Source organism: Aythya fuligula, chromosome 7 (genome assembly GCF_009819795.1).
Source record: "Aythya fuligula isolate bAytFul2 chromosome 7, bAytFul2.pri, whole genome shotgun sequence".
Lineage (NCBI taxonomy): Eukaryota > Metazoa > Chordata > Aves > Anseriformes > Anatidae > Aythya > Aythya fuligula.
This window is the reverse complement of record NC_045565.1, coordinates 11,459,568-11,485,433: the sequence shown is the minus strand read 5'-3', so window position 1 is coordinate 11,485,433 and position 25,866 is coordinate 11,459,568. Positions and strand designations below refer to the sequence as shown.

At 41.6% G+C, this 25,866-nt stretch overlaps 2 protein-coding genes across 2 annotated transcripts; both read left to right on the top strand.

Moving 5' to 3' along the window:
- The first annotated feature begins 9,227 nt into the window (after window positions 1-9,227).
- LOC116491280 (pulmonary surfactant-associated protein A-like) lies at window positions 9,228-12,812 on the top strand. Its single transcript, XM_032191140.1, has 4 exons — window positions 9,228-9,357; window positions 10,183-10,257; window positions 11,176-11,253; window positions 12,436-12,812. Exons 1-4 carry the CDS (start codon window positions 9,228-9,230, stop codon window positions 12,810-12,812), a joined length of 660 nt encoding a protein of 219 aa, XP_032047031.1.
- Window positions 12,813-21,241: 8,429 nt separating this feature from the next.
- Window positions 21,242-23,130, top strand: LOC116491653 (pulmonary surfactant-associated protein A-like). Its single transcript, XM_032191796.1, has 3 exons — window positions 21,242-21,389; window positions 22,019-22,096; window positions 22,754-23,130. The coding sequence occupies exons 1-3, from the start codon at window positions 21,242-21,244 to the stop codon at window positions 23,128-23,130; spliced, it is 603 nt and encodes a 200-aa protein (XP_032047687.1).
- The last annotated feature ends 2,736 nt before the right edge of the window (window positions 23,131-25,866 follow it).

Sequence of the window (25,866 nt, the reverse complement as noted above, 5' to 3'; positions counted from 1 at the left end):
TATCACAAAGATAACAAGTGTCCCTCTGTACTTGTGCTCTAATGAGAGTCTAAAATGTAATGTTACAAATGAAACAGATTCAATATATTAAGTGCTAAATGCATCAAACAGCACAAGTAACTGAAACATACAGATTTGTGTTCAGTCTCCTGAAAAGCTCTGTGCAAAAAAGAGCATCTGTAATACTTATTTTGTCTTTGTGTTCAGCTAATGGCAAGATAACAACCATGAAACGTGGCATTTCATGGGAATTCATTACTGGTTGGGAGCCCCTCAGTAAGGTGCAAAGCAGCTTCATTGTACTGTGACCGTCAGACCTGAACAGCAGCCTGGTGAGTTTATTATTTTCACTTCTAAGTCTGTATTTTCTGCCATGTGTTTTCAACCACAAGGTTCTCCCAAGGACTTAGACTTTCAACAGTAAATAAAAATTTGGCAGTGCTTTTGGATATATGTGTTGTAACACTTATCAGTGACACAGTAGATGGGCCATTTCCCAGCAATAATAGCATAATAACAGCCTAAAAAGGTGGTTTGTTTTTTTTTTTTTTTTTTTTTTTTGCTATCTGCAGACTAGATTATCTTTATTTTAAATTGACAACAAGAGCCAGGTGGCTGCTCAAAAGAACAAGATATGAAGTACAAGCATATGTTTCCAAGGCAATCTTGGCCAGTGGCTGTTAAAGCAAAAAATGCTTATTATTACGTCTTTTCAGAGGAGGTATAGTTCATCTCCATGGGAACACAACATGACAGAACAGCCCTGTGATGAATCTTTGTATTATTTCCAGTAAAGATAGACAATATTTATGCCATCATGACAATACTGATTGTCATTACAGCGGGTATTTCTGTCATGGTGTTGAGCAAGTATTAGGAATCATCTCCCAGAGTGTTGTGCAGTACTTGCAAAGCAGGGCTATATGCGTAGCAAGGAAGATGTAAGGAGGAATTACAGAGCTAGTAATGTGGCCTACAGGACAGAAACCAGACTCTTTGAGATTGGAAAAGAAAAGCAGGCTTCCACAATGATCCTAGGGATTGCACCTCTCTAAGCTACCTGTTTCAACAGCTGCAGAAACTATAAAGGTACAGGCTTTCAAGAAATCATTGTTAGGTTGTGACGTCTGAGTTAGAGCATTTCTGGGGTTTTGCTTGTTTGCATGTAAAGGGACAAGACAGAGGCTGACTTGGACAGGTAATTTTTTAGTAAGCTTGGAGAAAGAATATAGTAAAGGAGAAGGGGAGTGTATGCATCGTGCCTAATCATTAATGACATTTTGTCATAGTATCTGCAAAACCTGATAAAAGTGATCTCAGGTGAGGAAGGTGAGGCTGCAGGAATGAGGATGAGCAATAGTTTTTTTTCAGGCTTTTTGTCTATTCTTCGTGCAGGACTTTTGTTCGTTTCAACTACAAGGAGCTATAGCCTCACTATGCTCCAGGAATTAGTATTCCCACACAAAGTAACGCGAAACCTACACTTTAAAATATGTAAACAGCAGGGACTAAATATATATATGTGTGTGTGTGTGTGTTCTTCAGGAAATTTATTTATTTAAGTGGTAGTTCTGGAGGCTTTATTTCTATAGATATTGATAAGTGCCTATAAATATTTTTTCGGAAAAGCAGGAGAAAATCAACCTGATGTTCTAATGCTTTTCAGGTTGCCTTTGTGATAGGTGTTCTCTTACATCCCTGTTCTTTCTGATTTGTGTGCTCCCTGGTGTAGCTTGTGGGAAATGGACAAAAGGCTGAGTGTAAGGTCTCAGTAAGTGTTGAAGGTTCAGACATAGTATGCCAAAACATCAGTTGGACTAGGCCTGAGTGTCCTTCTCTGCTTCTTCCTGAGAGAAATTCTTTCTGATAGGAATTTGTCCAATTAAAAGTCCTCAGACTCAGGAGCAGGACTCCTCCTGAGACCTAGCTCATGCCGTCATGATAGGGACCCAATAGTTAGAGCAGAAGGCAGCCTTGTTTCCCTTGGTTCTTCAGAACTTAGCTTTTTGACTCATCACTTTATTCCTGCGCCTAGTTTCTTGGCACCTCAGTCTCTACCATGAAATGACTGTGTCAGAGTTGGATCTGCTACTGCAGATCAATACAAAAGGATGATGTGCCATTTCCTAACTCTTTTTAAATATTCCTTATCCATTTTCTCCATTACCGGTAGCTTTAAAAAATTTCTAATTTTGACCCATAGTATAGTATTGCAGTATACGATATAGTACAATATACATGTACACGGTATATACTATACCACAGTATAGTATTGCAGGTATATTGCTACATGTTCCAACTTTTACATTGAGTACAGGCTCTTAAAACATGTTCCTTCTGGAGGCAGAGGAGGCCTTAAAGGCTATCACCTCCCACGTCACAGACAAAGAAATAAGCCCTAATACATCAGTGACGTGCCTTTCCCCCAGACTACTTTTTTTTTTTTTTGCTTTTTCCAGGGATTAATGTCAATTATTGCAACTTACTGAGGAAATAATGATGTTCTCTAGTATGCTGACTGTGTAGTGTAAATCAATGGCCTCAGGTGTATGAGAAGGAAGCAACCAGATACAATCTGAAAACAAAGGTCAAGTGTTTCCTCTGTCAACAAAGTTTTAGGGGCACATACCTTGTACTGGAAAGATATGTGCCTGCTTTTTTTCACAAAAGCTGTGGAAAACTTAGACACCCTTTCCTTGATAATACAGTGTCAATTTACTTTTCCTAGGACAGAAAATAGATTGAAAGGGAGGACTTTTGTTCTTCATCAAAGGGCCTGAAGGCATTCTGTTTTGTCTTACGCTAAAGTATTTTCTTATGTACAAGCACAGTGCTAGGCAAGACCCGTTTGGTATACTCTTAAAACCCACACACCCAAGCTCTGCTCCCTATGGCTGCTGTCCTATCTTTAGGAACCTCATTATCTGTATTCAGCAGTTAATTCTCCTCTTCCATCTACCTGCTTATGCACTTGGACCTAGAAATCTCTGCCCTGGGATCCATCCGCCCAGATGACAGCGTATTATTAAGATGTGAGTGATACTGTGTTTGTTTATAAATATAAAGATGTCTCATTAGCAATTGCATTCTACATCTAGGATGCCTATCTTCCAATTAAAGTGGCACGAGGCTAGAGTACACAGCAATGAAATGTTCTAAGCCCTAACAGCAGCAGAATTTGGATTCTGTCCATATTGGAGGTATAGTAAGGTAATGTAATCTCTACTTTTGTCATCCTGTTTCTGTATCAATGCAGTGTAAACTAGTATAAGTAGGATTTGATCAGTGTTTCTTATTTTCCAAAGTCAAGGATATGGGTGGCCTTCCCCTGTTTATTGTGTGGACTCGCTGCAGCCGGGGAGCAGGGAGCACTTACCCATTGGACTGTTTCATTACGTAGTAGGTGGCGTAGGTTTAGTTCCTATATTTCTGTTGAGGGCTGAAGGTGATAACTAAAGAGTCCTAAATGGGCTTTGGGCACCCAAGTCTGGCCTATTTTAAGATCAGCAGCAGCAGAGCAGATAGGTTGCAGAGAAAATACTAGACAAATATCAAATGTGAATGTTGCGAGGATGGAGATTTGACCATACGTGCTTGCCATGCAGATGCTGTGCCAAGGACAAGCTAAGGTAGCTGATATCAGGAGCTTGCAGCACAGTAACACATTTGAGAGCAATGTCTCACAGGTTGCCGAAATAAACTAGCACGGCTGCACAACATTGTTTTATGTGAAACAGTGCTGTATAGCTTTATGAAGATCAGACTATGATAGCATCCTTAGTAAGCAATCAGCTCCTTTCAAAACAGTGAGCTGAGCAAAATGGAGGTCACCTTGTTTTTAGGAATTTACAGGTTTGAAGGCTATCTGAAATTTGTTTTGGTGTTGAAAGCACCTTAGAAGGTATTAGCTATCAAACCGCTGTTTTTTGAGGATTGAAGGAACTGCTGCTATAAGAATCACAGAATCACAGAATTTCTAGGTTGGAAGAGACCTCAAGATCATCGAGTCCAACCTCTGACCTAACGCTAGCAGTCCCCACTAAACCATATCCCTAAGCTCTACATCTAAACGTCTTTTGAAGACTTCCAGGGATGGTGACTCCACCACTTCCCTGGGCAGCCTGTTCCAATGCCTCACAACCCTTTCAGTGAAGAAGTTCTTCCTAACATCTAACCTAAAACTCCCCTGGCTCAACTTTAGCCCATTCCCCCTCGTCCTGTCACCAGGCACATGGGAGAACAAACCAACCCCCACCTCGCTACAGGTTTCCTTGAGGTACCTATAGAGAGCGATAAGGTCACCCCTGAGCCTCCTCTTCTCCAGGCTGAACAAGCCCAGCTCCCTCAGCCGCTCCTCGTAGGACTTGTTCTCCAGGCCCCTCACCAGCTTTGTCGCCCTTCTCTGCACCCGCTCAAGCACCTCGATGTCCTTCTTGTAGCGAGGGGCCCAAAACTGAACACAGTACTCGAGGTGCGGCCTCACCAGAGCTGAGTACAGGGGGACGATCACCTCCCTAGCCCTGCTGGTCACACTGTTCCTGATACAAGCCAGGATGCTGTTGGCCTTCTTGGCCACCTGAGCACACTGCTGGCTCATATTCAGCTGACTATCCACCATCACTCCCAGGTCCTTCTCTGCCTGGCAGCTCTCCAACCATTCCTCTCCTAGCCTGTAGCTCTGCTTGGTGTTATTGCGCCCCAGGTGCAGGACCAAGCACTTGGCCTTGTTGAACTTCATGCAGTTGACCTCAGCCCATCGGTGCAGCCTATCCAGATCCTCCTGCAGAGCTTTCCTACCCTCGAGCAGATCGACACACGCACCTAACTTGGTGTGATCTGCAAACTTACTGAGGGTGCACTCAGTGCCCTCGTCCAGATCATCGATGAAGATATTAAAGAGGACCGGCCCCAGCACCGAGCCCTGGGGGACGCCACTAGTGACTGGCCTCCAACTGGACTTGGCTCCATTCACCACGACTCTTTGGGCCCGGCTATCCAGCCAGTTTCTAACCCAACGAAGCGTGCGCCAGTCCAAGCCAAGAGCAGCCAGTTTCTTGAGGAGAATGCTGTGGGAGACGGTGTCAAAAGCCTTGCTGAAGTCAAGGTAGACCACATCCACAGCCTTTCCCTCATCCACCCAGCGTGTCAATTTGTCATAGAAGGAGATCAGGTTCGTCAAACAGGACCTGCCTTTCATAAACCCATGCTGACTGGGCCTGATCGCCTGCTTGCCCTGCAAGTGCTGTGTGATGACTCTCAGGAGGATCTGCTCCATGAGCTTCCCTGGCACTGAGGTCAAACTAACAGGCCTGTAGTTTCCCGGGTCTGCCCTCCAGCCCTTCTTGTAGATGGGCGTCACATTTGCTAGCCGCCAGTCAACTGGGACCTCCCCCGATCGCCAGGACTGCTGATAAATGATGGACAGTGGCTTGGCCAGCTCCTCTGCCAGTTCTCTCAGTACCCTTGGGTGGATCCCATCCGGCCCCATCGACTTGTGCACATCCAAGTGCCGTAGCAGGTCACCAACCAGTTCTTCATGGATAGTGAGGGCCACATCCTGCTCCCCATCCCCTTCCACCAGCTCAGGGTACTGAATATCCAGAGAACAACCGGTTTTGCCGCTAAAGACTGAGGCAAAGAAGGCAGCTCTCTTTCTGGATACACAGCATCTTAAAACATTAGATACCAGTTTTGTTTCAAAATTCTCCTTTGCTAACAGTTGTACAGGCCTTTGTGGAGCCTAGGTTTATTTTCTGGCATTAAAAATGCAGCATAAATCTTGTGTTAGGGAACCTCAGAAGGAACCTTATTGTTCTATTTAAGACAGAAGGAAGGTTTAGCATCCGGGTTCCACTGAAATCACTCAGGTATGCTGGCTGAGTTTTGTGGGTGTTACCCTGCCAAAAACCTTCAGCCATTGCCACATAAGCGTATCTGCAGGTTTCAGATTACCGAGCGTTGTAGCTATTCTACAGGTTGGCAGGTTGCAGAAAAAAAGAAAATATTTACTTTCTTTCCGCCTTATTCTTCAGTGTAATTATCTTACCTAATTCTCTGTTACTTCACAAAGGGAAGTAAATCTAATGACTAAGTAATCAGTCATGGTGGATGATGTGTAAACATCTTATCAGCCTATTTGTGCAATTGTGATCTGGCTGACAGTGGAAGAATTGGTCTGAAATTCATAGTAATTGGGGGGGAGGAGGAGGATACAAGGTAATTAGTCCTTTTTTTTGTATATACCTCATGCCATTGCAGATTTGGTTTTGCTCATGCCATACTTTCCCAGATGAGCAGAGGTAGTGTGTTGCTGGTAGGGTTTCACTGACTTCCCTGCCTAATGTTGCAATTTTGTAAGTAAGTTTGCGAAGTACAAACAGTTCTATAGGAAACGTAGCACTAATCTGCGAAGATATATAAAGTTGTACATATATTACAATTGTATGCATATGCATGGAGATGTATGTGGGCAGCACCACAGATCAGTATAATCCATTACAACTGTTGTAGTTGTCTGGAAACTGGGTCTGTACGAGGTCGTGGCCTGGTAAGGTAGATTCCAAAGAACTTGGGCACTTTACCATTTAAAATATTGCTTCCCAAAGTCTAGATTCATAGTTTAATCTTATCTTGCAGCTGCAGAAATTTATCAGAGCTGTAGGAACCCCAGAGGTCTACAGCCATTCAGAAACAGTGCCAATGTCTTGTGCTGAACTGCCCTATATCTGTGCCATTCCCAAACCACAGCAGTGTTCACAAGCAAGTCAGTTTCCCTACTGGATGCTATCTAACCTACATTCTATAGACCTAGCAGTAGTTTTTATCATCTACCATAGTTTCAGCCAGTGGAATTAGAGGTTATATGAAGTGACTAACCTGCAAGCAAACCTGTGTTGCATATCAGGAAAGAGTGAAACATAGATATTTTATAAGTTTTTATTTTTTTTCCTTTTCTCCTATTTTTAGGAAAGAAAAGGACACTAATACCTCGTCAACTTGTTCATTAAAACATGGCCACATATCATTTCTGCATTTTCTAGGTAAGGAAAACACTGGGAACAGTTTCGTTGCAGGTATTAGACTAATTGAAGGTTTCTTTATAGTGTTTTATCTTTTGCATGGGTGTACAAATCTGGAGTTATCTGTAAGATGAAATGCTTTTTCTTCATTAAAACAGAAAAATGAGCTTTGTAAATAGGAATAGAAGGGTAAATTTATCAGCCCCTAAAAGTGTTCTCATTGTTTGCATAAAAAGTGTTTAAGCAATACTAAGAAGTCTCATTTGTGCCCTGAATATCCAGTGTCCACTTCAGCAGTGTCATTTAACAAGCACCACACTATATAAAGGGGACCTGTGAAAGCCACTCTTTCATTTCGCTTTGAAGCAGAAAGGTAAGTTGAATTTCCTTCTCATAAATCACAAGGAACTACAGCTAGAAGGCAAACCTGTTTCTTCATTTCTGTGGTCATACTTATTTTTAAATTAAATTTCCCTTTAATAGGTGGTGGGTTTTTGTTTGGTGTTGTTTAGGTTTTCACTTTTCTTACGTTAGTAATTATAGTAGATGCAGAGATGCCTGTAGGACACCAGATTGTAGTTACAGATGAAGGGCATGCAAACTGGAATAAAAGCAAAGATCTCTTTTTCCATTTTGTTATTTAACTAATCAGAACTCTGACTCTGCATCAGGGTCCAATTACGAACTGGGTGCAACAGTCCATTTAAATGTAAGTCTCTGAATGATCAGCACCAGAGGAAAAATACCTGTTGTAATTGCATTTCCTTATCTCAGGGACATAAGTATGCCTAGCCACCTAAGGTAGGCTTCTGATAGTGACTTTAATAATCTGCTCTGCAGAGTCATAGAATGGCTCGGGATGGAAGGGACCTCAAAGATCATCTAGTTCTAACCGCAAAAAAAAAAGCCCAAAGCAGCCGGTATTGGCGGAAGGAATCCCACCTCAGATTCAACACATGCAACGTGACAGTGCATTTTAATGCTACATGTATGCTCTCAGGTAGAGTTGAAATGTACTTGTTAGGGTGGATATTCTGGCAATGAGACAGAGAGTGTTGCTCAAACAGTTTTATAAATGCATCCTAAGGCTGAAATTTTTGACATAAATGTTATGTTTGGGGGCATGTCGCACCGAGCCAAGTTTGATTAGACATGCCTCTAGATGAACAAGTGGGCTTTGCCCTTAAGTATATTCACTATTGATGCAGATCTAGGATAATGTCAAAAGCCTTTTACAATAAAATCAGTCCTGCAGATGAAGCCATATTCCTTATTTTTAAAGCTCAATCCAGTTTTAGAGTATCCAGTTAATAAATGACACTAACAGAGATTCTGTATCTGCTTTTCATTTAATAACTGGATATCTCCATACCATGGTGTCTTATATTTCATCATTTCAGGTTTAACTGCGCAGCATTAGACAATGCTGCATACCCAACAGATGCGTTGCAAAGCCATGATCAGTTGTTTCAGAGTGCTTTTTAATCATATCTCAGCACTGAGATTATAACCCTACCTAATATTACATCTGAAAGATGAAATAAACTGAAACATGATGAATGGGCCTATAGCCAACCAGCAAACATGCATTTTGTGCAAGACTGACATTTTTAGGCTTGTGGAATTTTGTTCAAAACAATATGGGAATGTCAATGGAACTATAAAACTTTGCCCTTGTGAAAAACTTATTTCAAATAAATGTCCCTAAACAATATTGTGCCTAAAGAAAGAGATTGCTAACCAGCTCCAAAATATCACAAGAACTACTGTAACAGATTGTGCCTTTAAGGTTGGGGGCATATACATCTATGTTTCATTGACAGATTATAGGCCTAACAGAGAAGTAATGTCCTAAGCCTTATCAGTTTTATATCTGAGCTCATTTCTCAAGGATTAATCCTACAAATAGTCAGACATAACAAAAAAGAAGATATGTCTCCACTATTCCCAAAGGTGTAACTGTCATTCTGTAATAAGTAACTATTCCAATCTGTATCAGTCTAGAAACAATTTTGTGCATAAGCTATGCAATAGTAGCAAAACAAGCCGTAAACTTCAAACTGCACCCTATTGGAACAAGGCAAAGAGGCATATTTAAAGAAGAGGAAAAAAAAAAAAAAAATCAATTACAAAAGCCAATGCCTGTATTTCTTGCAGAATCACTGCCTGACAAATATGTGCATTTTCTGACAGGTGCCCTGAGTAACCATGATGTCTTACTCTTTCTGCATGCTCACAGCAGCAGCTGCCTTGCTAGTGCCTTGCCATGCACTCAGCTGTCCAGGACTTCCTGAGCTATCCGATATCCCAGGACTTGGTGGACTACTTAGACTATTAAGTAAGAATAGTGACTGTCTTCATTATAATACACATGTACTAACTATAAGTCCCCGGTAAGGAAAAAACAAACCTTTATGTTGTCTTTTCATTCAGACGAAATAAGGCAATATTAGGGTTATATAAATGGTTAGGTGTTTCCAGGTCCAATGAAATCAGAGAGCAACTTGCTACCAGACCTCATGGCCCATACTTTCAGCCGGCAACAAACACAAGTTTGGGGGAAAAATCCTTGTCACAAAGGCTAAATGAATAAAAGCAGGTAACACAGAAGGACATGTGGCCTCAAGTAAGTGGTGGCGGTAGGCAGAAAAGGGGAAAAAACAGATAGAGAAAATAGTCAGTTAAATGTTTTTTCTAAAAGACAGAGCTCCTGTCTCATCTGGGAGAAGAGGGGAAATGCAGTTTATCAATACCTAAACATAGAAATACATATAAGCAAACATTTAAACCTTTCTAGTTCATATAGCCTTTCCAGTGTTACATGTTACATAAGAGAAGTATAGAAGCCTTTTTTTGTATAACTAAAATGTTATTCCAATATGTAATTTAAAGTGTAAATCAAAGGTGCCTAGTCTGTTTCTATAGTATTCAAAGACGGTATGTGCAAAAGGAGTCTGGAGAGGCATATAAATTGCACTGGGTAACTTTATGTCTATATGGAAATATTTTCTCCAGGTGCATTACCAGGGCTAAAGTGCTAACAAAATTGTTCATACTCTCAAACTGCGATGTGTTACATTTAAGATCTATCGTATACTGAAATTCCCCAAATATGCACCCATTATATAAATTATGTGTATATAAGTATGCCTCTCTTTTCCAGAACCTATTCTTAGCCCAAAGTGGCCTTTTGGAAGAGAAAGGCTTCCTGAACCTCCACTGACCACAGGGCTGCAAGGTAAAAAAAAAAAAAAAAAAAAAAAAAAAAAAAAAAAAAGAGGAGGAAAAGGGGAAAAGATCTCTATATAGTGTTTTGTCAGACAAATAACTCTCTCTGTTGGGTGAAACGTTATATTTTACTGGCTGTCTGGCTGTGAAGAGTATGTAAGAGTTGGAACAGTACAACTCAGATGTAACATATGTTATGCCTCTACATTCCCACTAGTTTTAGTTGTGAATAATGGGAACACCATCACAGAAGCATGTCAGTAATTTTGTACTACACGTAGGACCTTTGTTACCAGTGGAAATTTGTATGAAATAAGTATCTGCCTGTACTGTCAGTGCCCATCCTAAACAACCAGTGCTGGATGGACTCTGTGTTTCACTCCACCTATGTGGAAACCCACCTATATCTGCATTTATAGTTCCAATTAAAATAAGATCCCGCTGTAAATACACAAAACATCCATTCAGCAGAATAAAAAGGAAATTATATAGACTGAATTTTGTGTAATGCCACAAGAACTGTTCCCTCTCAGAAATATCCCTGGTGCCTGTCCAGTATCAATTATGAGAATGAAAAATTATCCCTGACAAAACCATTGGCAAATACTTATGATGTGTACACTTTCATAGGCATGACACACATAAGACCTCAAACTGGATTTAGAAATGTATTTCATGTGTGGCTTTATTAGGCCTTCTCTACGCAGAAGTGAATTTATGTGCATTTCAAAGGGTTTCTTTTCTTTGTTTAATGCAGAATAGCCAAAAAGTGAAAAAATTATGGGAAAATATCTATTAGACCCCAGGCAATGTTAAAAGACATCAAGCGCCAGCTAGTTTTGGAAAATAGCTAAATTTAAGCCAATTATTAGTTCCTATCAGCAGAACCTAGTTCTTGCTTGTATAACTTCTATGTTTATGTGTGTAGGTCTACCTATCTCGCCTGACACTGAATTCAGTGATGTTTTAGAGAATTTCAGACAACGACTGTCCAGACTTGAAGGAGGTAATTTTTCCATGCTTACCTTTTCAGCTCTCAGCCATTTCCAAACATAGTGGGCAAAAGTAATTATAGAATCGAGACCTGTAGACCAGAAATCACATTTGAAAAATGGTCCTGTATTACAAAACTAGAACTCGCTGTGAGACACCATAGAGCTGTTCTAGGCCTATTGCAGGGCCTGTATTCGTTTTTTGTAGTGCCACAAACTAATTTTTGGCTTCAGAGAGGGTGACTAGACCTAAACCTGAAAAGCCTTACTCCCACTATTGACAGCATAGAATAAGATCTACTTTGTCAATGTAATCTTTAAAACAATACTTGTGCAGATAGTCATCTATTAAGATTGTCCAGAATTAGTTGAATATACCTAGATGCTATTACAATGCTCAATAGAAATAGATGTCCAGTAAGTAACATAATGGTTGCTTGTGAGACAACCTGGAATAATACTTTGGATTTTACAAAGTCAAGCATGTTTCAATGGTAAGGCAAGATATACCCACGTATACTCCAGTACCGAACATGAGATAAGAACCAAAGTAAAGTACTTTCTTAGTAGGAGAATAAAACACGGATTTCTCAGGAACACCTAATGGTTATTTGTTTGGATTTGGTGTGTATATATATATAAATACATATATATATATACACATAATGTACATACACACATACATATATTGCAAATGATGTTGCACTTTCTGCATGAATTCATCAGAACTTGTCAGCCTTGTACCCTATTGCTAGCATTTATATCTTCGAGCAATGAAGTTTCCAGAGATGTTAGAAAAAGTTTTGAGTACTGAGTTTACAAAAGTAATGATAGTTTCTCTGTTTCCCTTGCTCAAATTTGAAACAAAATTGATCCTCTTTGGGGAGTACGCACAGCTAGTAGAGATGATACTGTACATAGCAACTATGAGTAGGATATCTTTGTCTCAGAGGAGACTATCTGTGGACAAAAGCAGCATAGCAATAAACTTATTGGACACCTATTGAACTGGGTAAACTCTGTAGATCTGTAATCTTCCCCTCACTCTCAGTCTTGCCCTCATCCATTCCCTCCTGCGCTCCTCTTACAACTTTTAATTTCCTCTTCGTCATCCTGATTTCTCTGTCTGCGCTTTCTCAGTAAGATGCCAGAGGAACCCAGAAAGCTAACTAGCTCTTTTTTTTTGGGGGGGTTAGTGCTTACCTTGAAAGGGAAAATAGCAAAAGCCGGAGAGAAAATAATTGCCAGCAACGGGAAGAAAGCGGACTTTTCATCTGCCCTAGAGTCCTGTGAGAAGACTGGAGGAACTCTTGCAACTCCCATGAATAAGGAGGAGAACAGAGCTATTTTGGGGATTGTGGAGCAGTATAACAGTTATGCCTATTTGGGCATTAAAGAGAGTGAGACCTCCGGACAATTTGAGTATATGAATGGCATGCCTCTGAATTACACCAATTGGCACCAATATGAGCCTAATGGCAAAGGCACAGAAAAATGTGTAGAGATGTATACCAATGGGAACTGGAACGACCGGAAATGCAACCTCTATCGCCTCACAATCTGTGAATTTTAAGGAATGATGTTTCAGGCACCTGAGAGTATGGAGACAATAAAACGACCTAGGCCTCAGGTTTATGCAATTTCTGTAGTTGTTGCATGTCAGAAAATCGGAAACGAATCATATTATGGTGTATTTTTATCCCTGAGAAAATCCCAAATGTAGAAGGTGATTAACATAATTAAAATGTGCTTAATGGTATATGTTTCTCTCTGTTTGGGAGGGTTGGGAGTAGCTCAAAAGTCCTTGGTCACAACAGACTCTGTGCACTGGGTCTCTGTGAAGACTAGAAGAAAAATCCAAGGTTTGGCCTCGGATACTGGTTAAAAATTATCCTGGGATTCACAGTGGAAGCATTTCTAAGTATTTATGAGTTTCTGTCCGAAAGGAGATGGACAGAGTCTGGTGTTACTGGAGTAATTAAGGTGTTGGGATTTGAATGTCTGTTAGAATTATGGGGCTTGCAGTGACAGGTTTAGCAACCGCATTCAACTGTCGTTTTAAAAAAAACAAAAACAAAAAAAAAAAAAACAGTAACAGTGGCAGTTGCAAGTAATTTTCCTAGTTAAATGAGAACCTACAAAACACTGATAAGCATTGCCTTTGTTCTACGTAAACATATAAAATGTTTATAAAATACTAAAGAGTTTATTTAGTGCTAAAATATCACATTCTCTTATGAAACAATAACCACTGCAGAAGGCTGCCTGTCCATCTCCAAAACCACTGACAAAGCACACACTGCATGTATATCAGGGGTGGAGGTAAGAGTGGAAGTTCAATCAAGGCAAAAGAAAAACTAGTTCTCTGCTGAAAGCACAAAGTCAGACTAAGACCCAAAACCCCTAACATCCAGAACAGCCTTTTCAGAAAGTGTTTCCACTGCCACTCAGTTTGAGTAGTAGGTTTGGGCAGTAAAAACCCAGCAAAAGACCAAGAGTAGCAAAGTGTCACTCGCTTACCTCGCAGTGGGGAAGTCCTGGGCTCATTCTCATTGTGGGGTCGTTTTATCTCAACCTGAGTGAGGAAAGAAAGTACTGAAATTAAAATGCATGCATAAACACGTATAGTTTATACTCCTCTTTTCCTTCTCCTCCTCCCCCACAACTTGCTCTGTGCAGGGAGACAGTCTGAACCCAGACTTGACTGTGGGCATTGTCATCTCTTGTCCCTAGCCTGACCAGGGGAAGAAATGGGATCTGTCCATGCGGTCATTTCAAGCCCTGTGGAGTAGAAAAGCTTTAAGATGTTCAGACACAGAAGATGAGGGGATACTTTTGGCAGCAGATGGTTCACAGTCAGCATCACATGCAAGACCTCAGCCAATCTGAGAATGGACAGGGTTGTGGAAAAGGGAAAAGCATGCCCAGTAGCAAGCTGGATAGATTTCAAAGTCTGAAAATACTTTACACAATAGCCTCATTGGAAACCTATGACCGTAATACCATTTCCACCAAAATTTTCAAACATTTTCATGCCACAACAAAAATTCTGACTCTCAGGTTACCTTGAGAAAAGGTAAGACTAAAGTAATACCATTTAATATTCCTAGGTTTGACTCTGACAAGTTGCACTGCATCTGCCAGAGAAATTTTTAAGGTTAACCTAAAGCTACCTCTACCTCTGGAATGGTAATAATTAATATTGTAACAAGTAAACCTTGTTGATAAGTTGTGTATTTCAAACATAAAGGTTTTTTGTGAAAGCGAGAGGAATAAATGGCATAAAGCAGCATCATGTTGCAGAAACACAAAAATAAAAATCACTCTGCTAAAAAGCTAAATTAAAATCTGAAACAAATGCACAAATTAATACACGTAAATCCCCAACTATCTACAGAGCATCCTATTCCTTTGGTTAATCAGTGAATTATTCACATCACATTTATGATTACAGTATGACCATAAAAGGTTCTTACTGAAAGCATTAATATGTAAAATATTACAAATGACTTACCTATCATAGTATATCATCTCTCGGTAAATGGATTTATACCTCAAGACACTTAAATGCTTGGTATGCAGTCAAAAAACACAACACTTTTTTGTTGTGTCAAGAGCTAAGTTTTACTACATCAAAAAGCAAAGCATCCAAGCTAGGTCACCAAGTACAATTTATTTCTGCCTAAACTGTTAGTATTAGAAAAACCCAACCAAACACAGGTATGGTGTGCAAAAATGAAAACTCGTCATCAAGTCAAAGAACTGCTAGGCAGCACTTGCATGTAGATGGCTCACTCCAAGAACAGAAACAATTGAGGTAAGCAAACTACAAGTTTCAGTTACTGTCATGAAAATATCTCTCCCTATAATGTCATACTCAGCTCTTCTCATTGAATACTCCACCCTTCCTCCTATGCCATTCTGAGGCAGCCCTCCTTTTTCTGCACCCAAAGTCTCAACTTATTTATTGCTCATGTGTAAATCTGAAGATATCAAGGAAACACCTGCTAGTTTCCTGTCTTCTTGTTAAACAATGGAGTCCATGTTCTTTGGCATGGACAGCTATCTCCTAGCAACCTCCGAAAATACATAATCCAGTGTTGTCCACCTTGCCCAGAAGAAATAATTCCCCGATAAAAGCCATATTCTACAGATATAGTCATAAATCATTATTATCTCACAGGATTCATGTGTAGTAATTAAAAGCCTGGTGAAGCTATAGCAATTTTTAACTAACTACCAGCGTACATAGTCAGGAGGTTAAATGAGTGGTGTGTTCTAATCTGCAGAAAAGCATCCCCAAACTGTTTTGTTCCTATAGCTAGCATTTTGTGCATGAGTGTGTAACCATATCAATTTAAACTCTCCAATAACATTTAAAATGTTATCAGTCAACCTCTTTGTGGTTTTTTTTTGTTTGTTTTGTTTTTGAAAGTGGCCTTTTTTTGTGAGAGATCCAACTGTCTCATTAACATGTAGTAATAGAAAAAGTTGTTGGTGTTTAATGAAGAGAGAGGAGGCTGGGCAAAAGGATGAATGCAACAAATTGTCCCTGTTCATTACTGTCTCAGTGGTACATAGTGAGGAGACACAGAAATTCCAAGTTAGTCCTTGGTATTTTTTAAGTCTTTTAGTGGTGTGGTGGTGTTTTTTTTTTGTTTGTTTGTTTGTTTTGTTTTTGTTTTTTTTTTTTTTCCTGTATTAGTTTGAGCCTTTATTATTTGTAATAACAGATAAGCAATTGAAAAGTAGGATCTCACAAATCAGAATTGTTTCAGAAACTTTTCAAATGTTATAAAATCAGATTGTGAAAATTGAGATCTCTGTGAAAGGTCACAAAAATTCAGTCTTCTGAAACAAGATGGTTGTGTATCAGATGATAATAGGTTTCCTGCAGTTGTTATTAATTACAGTATGTAAGTAAGTAACATTTGGGGGGGTTGTCTGGCCATAAAAATGATTGGTATTGGTTTCAGAGGGGATCTCGGGTCTAGAGCGATATCCTCTTATAACTGTGGAATGCAATAGATGCTTTATCTTAGAAATATTGTTACCTCCCTACTCCCCCAGAAATCTCTACTGTGTGTAAAGAAATTGACCCTAGATTACAGCAAATAAGCTTGTTTTAAAGGATTCCTGATTTCTCTGGAAAAGGTGATGAAAACAAGTCCTGTTGAGCATCAGAAAATTGAGCTCAAATGAGACTTTACAAGTGTGGTAAATGCCAGGACACAACATAGGGAGGTAGGGCTACCTTATCTTTTAAAAACTGAGACCAGTACCTCCCTTACACTTTCTGTTTTTTAAGTTTAATTATATTATTCCTCTGTTCTTTTCTAGGAGAACATATGTAGTGGAAAAACACCAGTACCTAATGGTGCAATATCCTACCAGTGCTACGAATACAAGTTAAATGTTAATCATACATTTTACATCTATTTACAAGTGTTCCTTAGAACAGCAAGCATAAGCAGGAGAAGTATTTGCTGCCAGGATATGCTAGCCAGTTTTGCAACCAAACTGAAAAGAGGTGGAAAGGCTAATGGCCCTTCTACAACTCTTATGAACTGGAGGAAAACAATGGTCCTGAGTGCATTGTGTAATGGTGTAACACACATGTTTATTTAGACCCTGAAGAGAGCCAGAGTGCAAGTAAATTTCAGTATCTGAAGTCGAAGTCTAATATTTAAAAATGCATTAACCTACAGTTACACAAACAGGCCAGGCTGTAAAGCATGATCAATACAGGATGCTTGGAAACTAGAGTAGCACCTTTCCAAAAAGATAAGGGGACTTGGATTGAAGGTGAAGTGCCTGTTAGGAAACTGGGGTTTGGTGGCAGTTGGCTCAAGGGCGATAAGGCAGGTGTGATGCCAGGGCGAAACCTTGAATGAAACCTTCACCCACATCTTCCCTGGTGCCCCAGGAGCCAAGAGCACCATAACCCTTGACGTTTCAGTGTTTGCAGTTATGGTCATAAGGACAGTGGCGAACAACTGAACAGTCTTCTGCAGATAATGGTGGACAACCACTGAATATATGGCAAAGCAGTTTCAACTAGTTCAGAAACCTGAGGTCTCGTTCTCGCTCTCATTAGAAAGCTATTTTGCTAGTGGGAACCATAGAGGAGATAATGTTTTGCTTTCTACCTGTTATAAACACACAACTATCTCTGCCTCTGTTTCTCAGCCGAGCTGCACAAAGTGACAAACTGGAGACACCCAGTGACCTCCACTTGGATCCTCCACACGTGACTTGGGTCAGCAGAGCAAGATGGTGGTTGCATTTACGAGCACTGATCATGCTGTCTAAAGGTAAAGGTAAGACTTTCTGCTCTAAAATGCCGCTTGTAAATGCAACAAAACGCCGGGTTGAAGGTTGTCCTCCCAGGTGTTCACATGTAGCTGAAATCTTTGCTCCAGGGTTTTAAAGCTCAGCAAGAATAGCCTCAGATCTCTGAGAAGTTCTGCCAGACACCCGCATTGGGAGGGGAGATGCTGGGGCCCACATACGCTGCGCTCTTCCTGTTACTCGCAGGCATAAGGGGACAGTCTGACACATGGAAAAGAACATGCAGAAACTGCAGGACCAGGTGGTAGTGAGATAGGAGTGCAGCAGCAGCAGAGCACAGCAAAAGAGACAGGTAGAGAGAAAATACATATGAAAACATGGTTGGAACCATTTAAATACAAGGTGAGGGACTTTAAGGTTATTTATGTTATGACTAGCTCCGTGAAGGAAATATATATACACACACAGCTTTCAGGAGGTTAAACATATAGAAGAAATGCTAACAAAGAGGCCCATGGAAGGAACATGCGTCCATGTTCATAACCTAAAAGTCATCTCCAGTGTCTGTATTTCTCGATGCAGCTAAGAAAGATGTGTTGACAGACCTCTGTCCACAGCATTTTTATTTTTTTTTTTTATTATTTTTTTACCTACCTACATTGTGTAACACTAAGCTGTTATTCACAGAATCACAGAATTTCTAGGTTGGAAGAGACCTCAAGATCATCGAGTCCAACCTCTGACCTAACGCTAGCAGTCCCCACTAAACCATATCCCTAAGCTCTACATCTAAACGTCTTTTGAAGACTTCCAGGGATGGTGACTCCACCACTTCCCTGGGCAGCCTGTTCCAGTGCCTCACAACCCTTTCAGTGAAGAAGTTCTTCCTAACATCTAACCTAAAACTCCCCTGGCTCAACTTTAGCCCATTCCCCCTCGTCCTGTCACCAGGCACATGGGAGAACAAACCAACCCCCACCTCGCTACAGGCTCCCTTGAGGTACCTATAGAGAGCGATAAGGTCACCCCTGAGCCTCCTCTTCTCCAGGCTGAACAAGCCCAGCTCCCTCAGCCGCTCCTCGTAGGACTTGTTCTCCAGGCCCCTCACCAGCTTCGTTGCCCTTCTCTGCACCCGCTCAAGCACCTCGATGTCCTTCTTGTAGCGAGGGGCCCAAAACTGAACACAGTACTCGAGGTGCGGCCTCACCAGAGCTGAGTACAGGGGGACGATCACCTCCCTAGCCCTGCTGGTCACACTGTTCCTGATACAAGCCAGGATGCCGTTGGCCTTCTTATTCTCATTAATGTGCTTCACTAGCACTGGTATTATAAAGCCTCCCAGCAATAGATGCAGAAACACTGAGGAAAAGGTCTCAATAATCAAAAATTATTTGTCATCATTGAGGCCCATAGCAGTGAACCTGGCAGAATTTGAGAATAAATAAAGTAGCTTATAAATTATAGGTTACAAGGTACAGTAATTATGAAGAATATTACAGTATTCTATTAAGCATTAACAAGTGCAGTTAAAATGTAAAGTTTCTAAAGTATTGTAGCTTGCTCCATCATATTAAAATGCTGATGGAAAGTGAGAGGAGAAAAGTTTACAACCTATCAAATCCACATCGGTCCTTCTGGGAAGGAAGTGTGCAAAGAGACTTCAGTTTCCCAGGCCATCACTCAGCACGTGAAACTCAGTAAAGGAGGCTAAGCCTCCTGCCCTTCTCATACCTGTCCATCCCAGTTTCTGCCAGATGCAGCTGAAGTGCTGAAACCATTCCCAGCACGGATGCAAATACCCAAGTTTTGCCAGTGTCTTTTGCTAGAGCTTATCTGGACCCCATGTAATTGCCTCACAATCTGTTTCAGGAAATAATTAGAAAACCTCAGCGAAAAGAATGTTAAGAGGATCAAGTCAAACACTCAAAAGGTAGGAACTTCAAATTGTAGCATGAAAATTTAAGCAAAGGTTACTCATGCAAATTCAGTGTGTCCCTCCTCTATTTGACTACATACAACTGGTATTGCCTATTTATTTTTCACAGGAGTGGTGCCTTTTCCAGGGCACTTGAGAAGCAATGCAGGGAATCAATCAGGCCTCTGTGGGTATGACACCAATGGCCAAGGACCCCACCGTAGCTGCTGAGGTAACATCCTGCAAGGGTGCAGGGTACACGATACCTACAGAGGCAATCTAGGCTTGCCTCAAAGCAGTAGCATCTAAGGCCAGTATGGGTACCGCTCACATTCCTTGTCCAACCTCAAAGCACCCATTCCTCAGCCGACCTAGCTAGTAGCCTTCACGCAACATCCTTATGCTGTCCAGACATAAGGATGCTGTGATCCCACCTAGTTATTTGAACTGGAACACAGCCTGATACTCCATGCCTGCAAGTCCCAGTTAGATGGAAACAACTCACAGCTGAGAGTAACTGAGAAATGCATGGCAACAGTTTCCATTTCAGCCAGGCTCCATGCCTTGAGGCCTCTGTAATTCCAGGAATGATACAGGGCAGCTCTTTCCTCACTCAAAGGTCATTTTGCTGTTGGACAAAACTATGACTTACTTACATTGTACAGTAGAATTGTTATTTGTAATATATAAACCTCCCCTAGAGTAATCTGTAGGTTATTTAAGTCTGTGATGTACTATTGTCTTCTGGCTTTGTTGCTGCTGTGTGATTCTATGTAGTTACAAGTTTTCAGTAATTACAGGCAGAGGACCTGTCATGATGAAGAAAGTGACAACATTGTAGGGGTGTTCCTGATGAATATTATGCCTCAGGGAAACTCATTAGTTTGGCGTATCGTAACCGACATTTACAAGGTAACATTTGCACAGCAATTCTGTGGAAATATCAAGTATTTCAAGTAAGTACTGAGAAAGTGCTTGTTGCACTCCAATTTTTCTGCCACACGGAAGTGTTTCTACAAGTCAAGAAAGAACCCTTGAAGTTATTACTCACATTTCAAGTGTCCACCTCTTGAAGAAAACCCCCTGTCAATCAATCAAGTTAAAGGTCATGAAATTTCTATTCATGTGCAAATTCATATCATATTACACACTCTTGGTATTTCCCATAGATAAGATGAATCTCAAGTTACACACCCTATAAATTAGACTAGGTAATGTGCCTTTCCTATTTCTGACAGGAGCTGACAGGTAAGTTGAACATCCCTAAAGAGGTTTCTCTTTGAAATGTGTTTAATTCTCTCAAACCGGTCACAAACTTCTGCAGTTTAGATATGTGCATCTCAACAGGTTTGTTTAAATGTTAGCATGTTGTGACAGAGGGTAGCTCCTGCAGTGAAGATACTTTTAACAGGTCAATATTAATAATAGTTTCCCTCCTAAATTGATAAAGAGTGTCGCGGTTTGCCCTAACCTGTTTTTTTCCTTACTACAGCATATGTCTGTTGCTCCCCTGTAAGATTAACACTGGAGCTGTAGCTTGGTCCAGGGGGAAAATGGCATATGATAGTATCTGCTGTATGAAAATGGCTTGTGAGGGACAAGTTTGTTCACTGTTGTCATTCATTACCTCCTAGGTAACTTAGCTTTGCAGCTGTCAATCTCAGTCATTTCATTAAGCATATCTTAGGAGAAACTTCAAATTCAGACAAAGGTCTGAAACACCTTTTTTTTTTTTTTTTTTTGACCAGGACTCTACACAGGAGAGTAAACCAGACTTTTATATTTGGCTTCAAATAATGCTGTCACCACAGATGTTCCACAGACTCCTAGCAGTGGCTCTTTTCCTGCTCCCCTGCAGTGCTCGAGGTAACCCAACACGCAAGTTCCTGGTGCCTGGTTTCAGGATCTCACCTGAAAAGGGGATAGCTCAAGGCTTTATATCAGGTACCTGCAGTTACCAGCTCCTTTTGTATTTACATGTACTGCTGTGTAACATCTTTATGCCTCATAAACCAAGTGCTATGCTGTGTGTATTGAAGTGGGTTCTACATGATGAAAAATAATCAGATCTTCATTAGTGTCCTGCATGAAGCAAGATAGATGTTCAAAGACTCAGAGGCTCAGTTCACATCAGGAAAAGGTTATATCGCTTTCCATAGCACAGGGCACAAAAAACTTGGTGCCAGGTGTGAGGGTGGAACTGTGAGTAAGTGCCTGAGGAGCCTGAGCAATGCTGTCTGCAGGCGCAAAGTAGCATGAATAAAAATAAAACCTACTGGGCAAGTGCCAGTCTTTTGCCTGCACCGTCTCAAACATTTGTAGAGTAGATACTAACCCAGACTATTAATTCACATTTTCCAGCATTTCTGCTCCACAAGATGATGCCAAGAAGTTGTTTGGTATAGTAAAAAATTATTACTGTTTGAAATAACTCCCTATTTAAAACACAGCAATGAACTAACAGGTCAAATTGCAATAAGTGGTATTAGTTTCACACAATTATCTATGCCTTATCCTAAAAGCCAACATTTAAACAGCGAACTGAAGTGCATAATCTCTGATTTTGTTCTTAGGCTTCAAATCACTTCCTGGCAATGAAATGGGAGATGTCATCCTTCAAATAGAAGATCGGATTTCCAAACTTGAAAGAGGCAAGTTATCTACCTTTATTTACAGCCGTAGCATGATTAGGGGGCATAAGGAAAATGAGCAACAAAACGGCCTCTCGGGAAAAGGCAGAATTTTCAGAGTTTTCATTACATTTATGTTGTGTGTGCTGGCAGATAGAGATAACTGACAAACCGGGGGCAGGGGGCATTAGTTTTCTGTAAAAAGGGGGAGATGCCTTGCTAACAGGCCTGAAGTATGGCAGCAAACAAATCCAACTGTGACTAAAAGCTCTGCCTATGTGAAAGTGCCCCATGAGCATCTGTCATGTCCCTAATAGAAACTGAATGCCAAAGAAAAAAATCAATGCATTTACAAGCAGATCACATCTGAGATCGTACTTGCCCAAGGACTGACAACTATCTCTGTATTCTGCAAGCCATCACAGGGGGCCTGTGCAGTAGAAGTAGACTCAGAGGGAATAATAGCGTACCTTATCTAAATGCAAAGATATGGCTTTTGGGGGTTGTCTCTTTTCTCCATGTGTAATCTGTGATTTTAAGCTTTCCTGTCCCTTAATTGGTTCTGGGTTTACCTTAAAGTTATGGAGGAAAGCAGGCAGTGGGAATTACAATTGGCAGCAAACTAACCACAAAGCAATGCACAAAGGAAAGATTAACAGCTTCCACCTGTTCTTGCAGTCCTCCACTTGGAAGGAATGATAACAGCATCTGAAGGAAAAATATTTGCTACCAATGGGAAAACTGCTGATTTCCACACCACAGTGAAAACATGTGAAGAGGCTGGGGGGTCTATTGCTACTCCAAGGAACGCAGGCGAGAACGATGCCATTCTGTACTTCGTGAAGCAGTTCAATAGGTACGCCTACCTAGGGATAAAGGAATCTCTAATTCCAGGCAAATTCCAGTTCCTGGATGGTGCTGAACCAAGCTATACCAACTGGCATTCAAACGAGCCTTCAGGCAAAGGGGAAGAGGAGTGCGTGGAGATGTACACCGATGGCACTTGGAATAACAAAAAGTGCAACCAGAATCGCCTTACTGTCTGCCAGTTCTAGCACTTCCTGCTGCTGCTGCCTGACAGGGTCCCTGGAGTTGTCTCTCCCACCCCTTGCGTCTTGATGTGTAGCTAGTGAACTAAGATAAAAGACAAAAAAAAAAAAAAAATAAAAGTCACTTTCCCAGCCTGATCTGGCTTTTGAACTAATACCATCCATGAAGAGACTCCTCGTAATGAGAGCAGGGACTATTTTGTCTGGTCTCTTACTGAAGGTCCAATGCTGCTGACTCTTTGTACAAGGGTTCCTACGCTCTTGTCAACTGCTGACTTTTCACAAGAGAAAAAAGTAGATATCTTGAGCACATACCTAAAGCGACTCACAGCTACAAAGGCTTTCAATCCCCTGTAACCACAAGCCTTAAAGTTGTATTGTGATCCCCTTAGTTCCCAGATTTCCCTCACCAAACCCACCCTTGCAAACAGCTGCTACCACAGCTGTTGCTCAGCCTGCATTTCTCCAGGCCTCTTCACCTGCAGCAGATTCCCTGAAAGAAGAAGTAAGCAGTGCTGCTAGGCAGGCACAGGGCTATCAGCTCAAGGGGGTCTCACCCATCCTAATGTTTCCCATGGGAAAGCTTTAGAACCAGCAGTCTTTAATCCTCTATATGAGGATTAAAAACAGTGGCCAGAAGCCACTTGGCTTGAGCACCTCTAGCAACTCCTAATGCCTTTCCAGACAGTGTTAGCAGGACAAGAGGACCAACATTTCATGCCATGTGGGACAAGGTGGGGAAGAAAACACACAGGAGCCAAGATGATACAGTGCCCATGGAGTTTGGTGAGATCAGCAGAGCCAGGGGAAGGTCAAGCTATTTAAGCCAAAACATGGATGGAGTCAGATACCCACCCCTGGTTTCTAGGCATCACTGGCAGTTTCAGAGCTGTGTAAATCTTGCGCAGCATTTCCCTGGGGCCAGGTCTGGCAAACGTGTTTCAGAGGCCACCTGTATTCTGTGCTCATTGTAGAAGCCACTCAGAGCTAATCCCCTCCAGTGCAAGCTAAATGATTGTTTAAACAAAGCTTTTATAATAGCCTTACTGCTGAGGTCCAAGCTCCCACCAAAGTTGGGCATTCCCATGAACAGAGGAAGAGCTGGGCAGTGCAATGGAAGCACCCAGAGATGGCTATGATTTTTTTTCCTTCCTCCTGGGCAGTTGACTCCAGCAGAGCTTAGAGACCATAGGCTCGGCATAAGCTCCACAGAGACATGGCACAAAGCCCAGCTGACCATTAAGGCACACCTCCATACACACCTGGCCAAACAGCTCGCTATCAGCTGCACCCACTCGCAAGAGCTTTCCTAGTCCCAGCGCAGTCAGAGGGAGCCAACCATGCAGGCCTAGAGCCAAACCAGCTCCTCATTCCCCCTGGGTGACAGGGAGACCAAACTGTCAACATATAAAGGTAAGCGGGGGGAGGAAGGCAAGCTCACAGCCAGTGCTAATGCTGGGGCCAGAGAGGGGGCTGCCTGCAGCCCCATAGCCATGCACATCCCTGCACTTCCAGAGCAGCAACTGGCTGTGTATGGCAATGCTGAGCCGGTGTAAGTGCAGTTACTGGAGTATTTGGGTACACATTCTCACCACTTGCTCTATGGAAAGGTACCAATCTTCCCGGCTTCAGTTCAGTGCTTCGCTTGCTGTCATGACCTGCAAAGCAGCCATGCTGCTATTCTCTGCAAACCAAGCAATTTATCTTACAGGTATTTACTTTGGACGAGAAACACTACAGGACCAATGTCAGGCCAAGACACCTTTCTGCCTGGATAATTTGCTGTCTGCAGGTGGTTTGCGTCAACAAGGTACCCAATTATTCACTGTGGTAATACTCAGACTGCTAATCACAGCAATGCATATGAAATAGGACTGCTTTCCTGTTGCTGGAATGGTAAAAGTATCCAAACCTATAAAAAGAAGTGTTTTTAGAGCACAGTCCTCCATTTATGCAACACACCCATCTAGCATGCAATAAGAATCACAAGCTGCTAACTAGAGTACTGTTTCTGGGCATCACAGTCACAACCTAAACCATCGAATCCTTTCATATTAGGTCTAGGTAGACTATTACGTAGCTTCGCTAACCGAGGTCAAAACAGATATGTGGAGGGAAAACGGGGAACCAAGAGTTCGCAGGCACTGTTTCACTTTCAAACTATACTCTTACTCAGAAATGTTTTACAGTTTACCAGTAACTGTATGCACCCACCAGCTCACCCGCCCACAGCCTTCAGCCTTGCGTGACTCCTGTTGCGAAACCACCTCTGCCACAAGCACTAGGAAACAGGAGCACAGGCATCACCTCGTGCAGTAGTTTTCCACTCGTATTTTGATACAGGTTAGGAAGCTTACAGCGAGTAACACCAGCCTGAGAATGAGGTTCAACCCCCACTGACAGTAAAAGATAAGGTAAGGTTTTATTTTATGTTGCCTCTCTTGGAAACCTAGGCCTCAGTATCAGAACATCACCTTGCTTATCTGCAGGGGTTACAGAATCATGCCAAAGGCAGAACAAATTAAAAGTATGTAAAAGAAAATGGGCGTCTAGGGAACACATGCCATGGCAGAAACGCGTGCCCAATATTTGGGCACGTTTGCCCCACAGACTCCCAGGGAGAGGGTAAGGTATTTAGTGTTACCCTGCAGCTACAGATGCTTATGCTGTCCAGTCACTCTAGCTGTGGTTCCAGATGAGGATGTAAAACCTCAACCAAAGGAAGTACTGTGCCTCAATTCA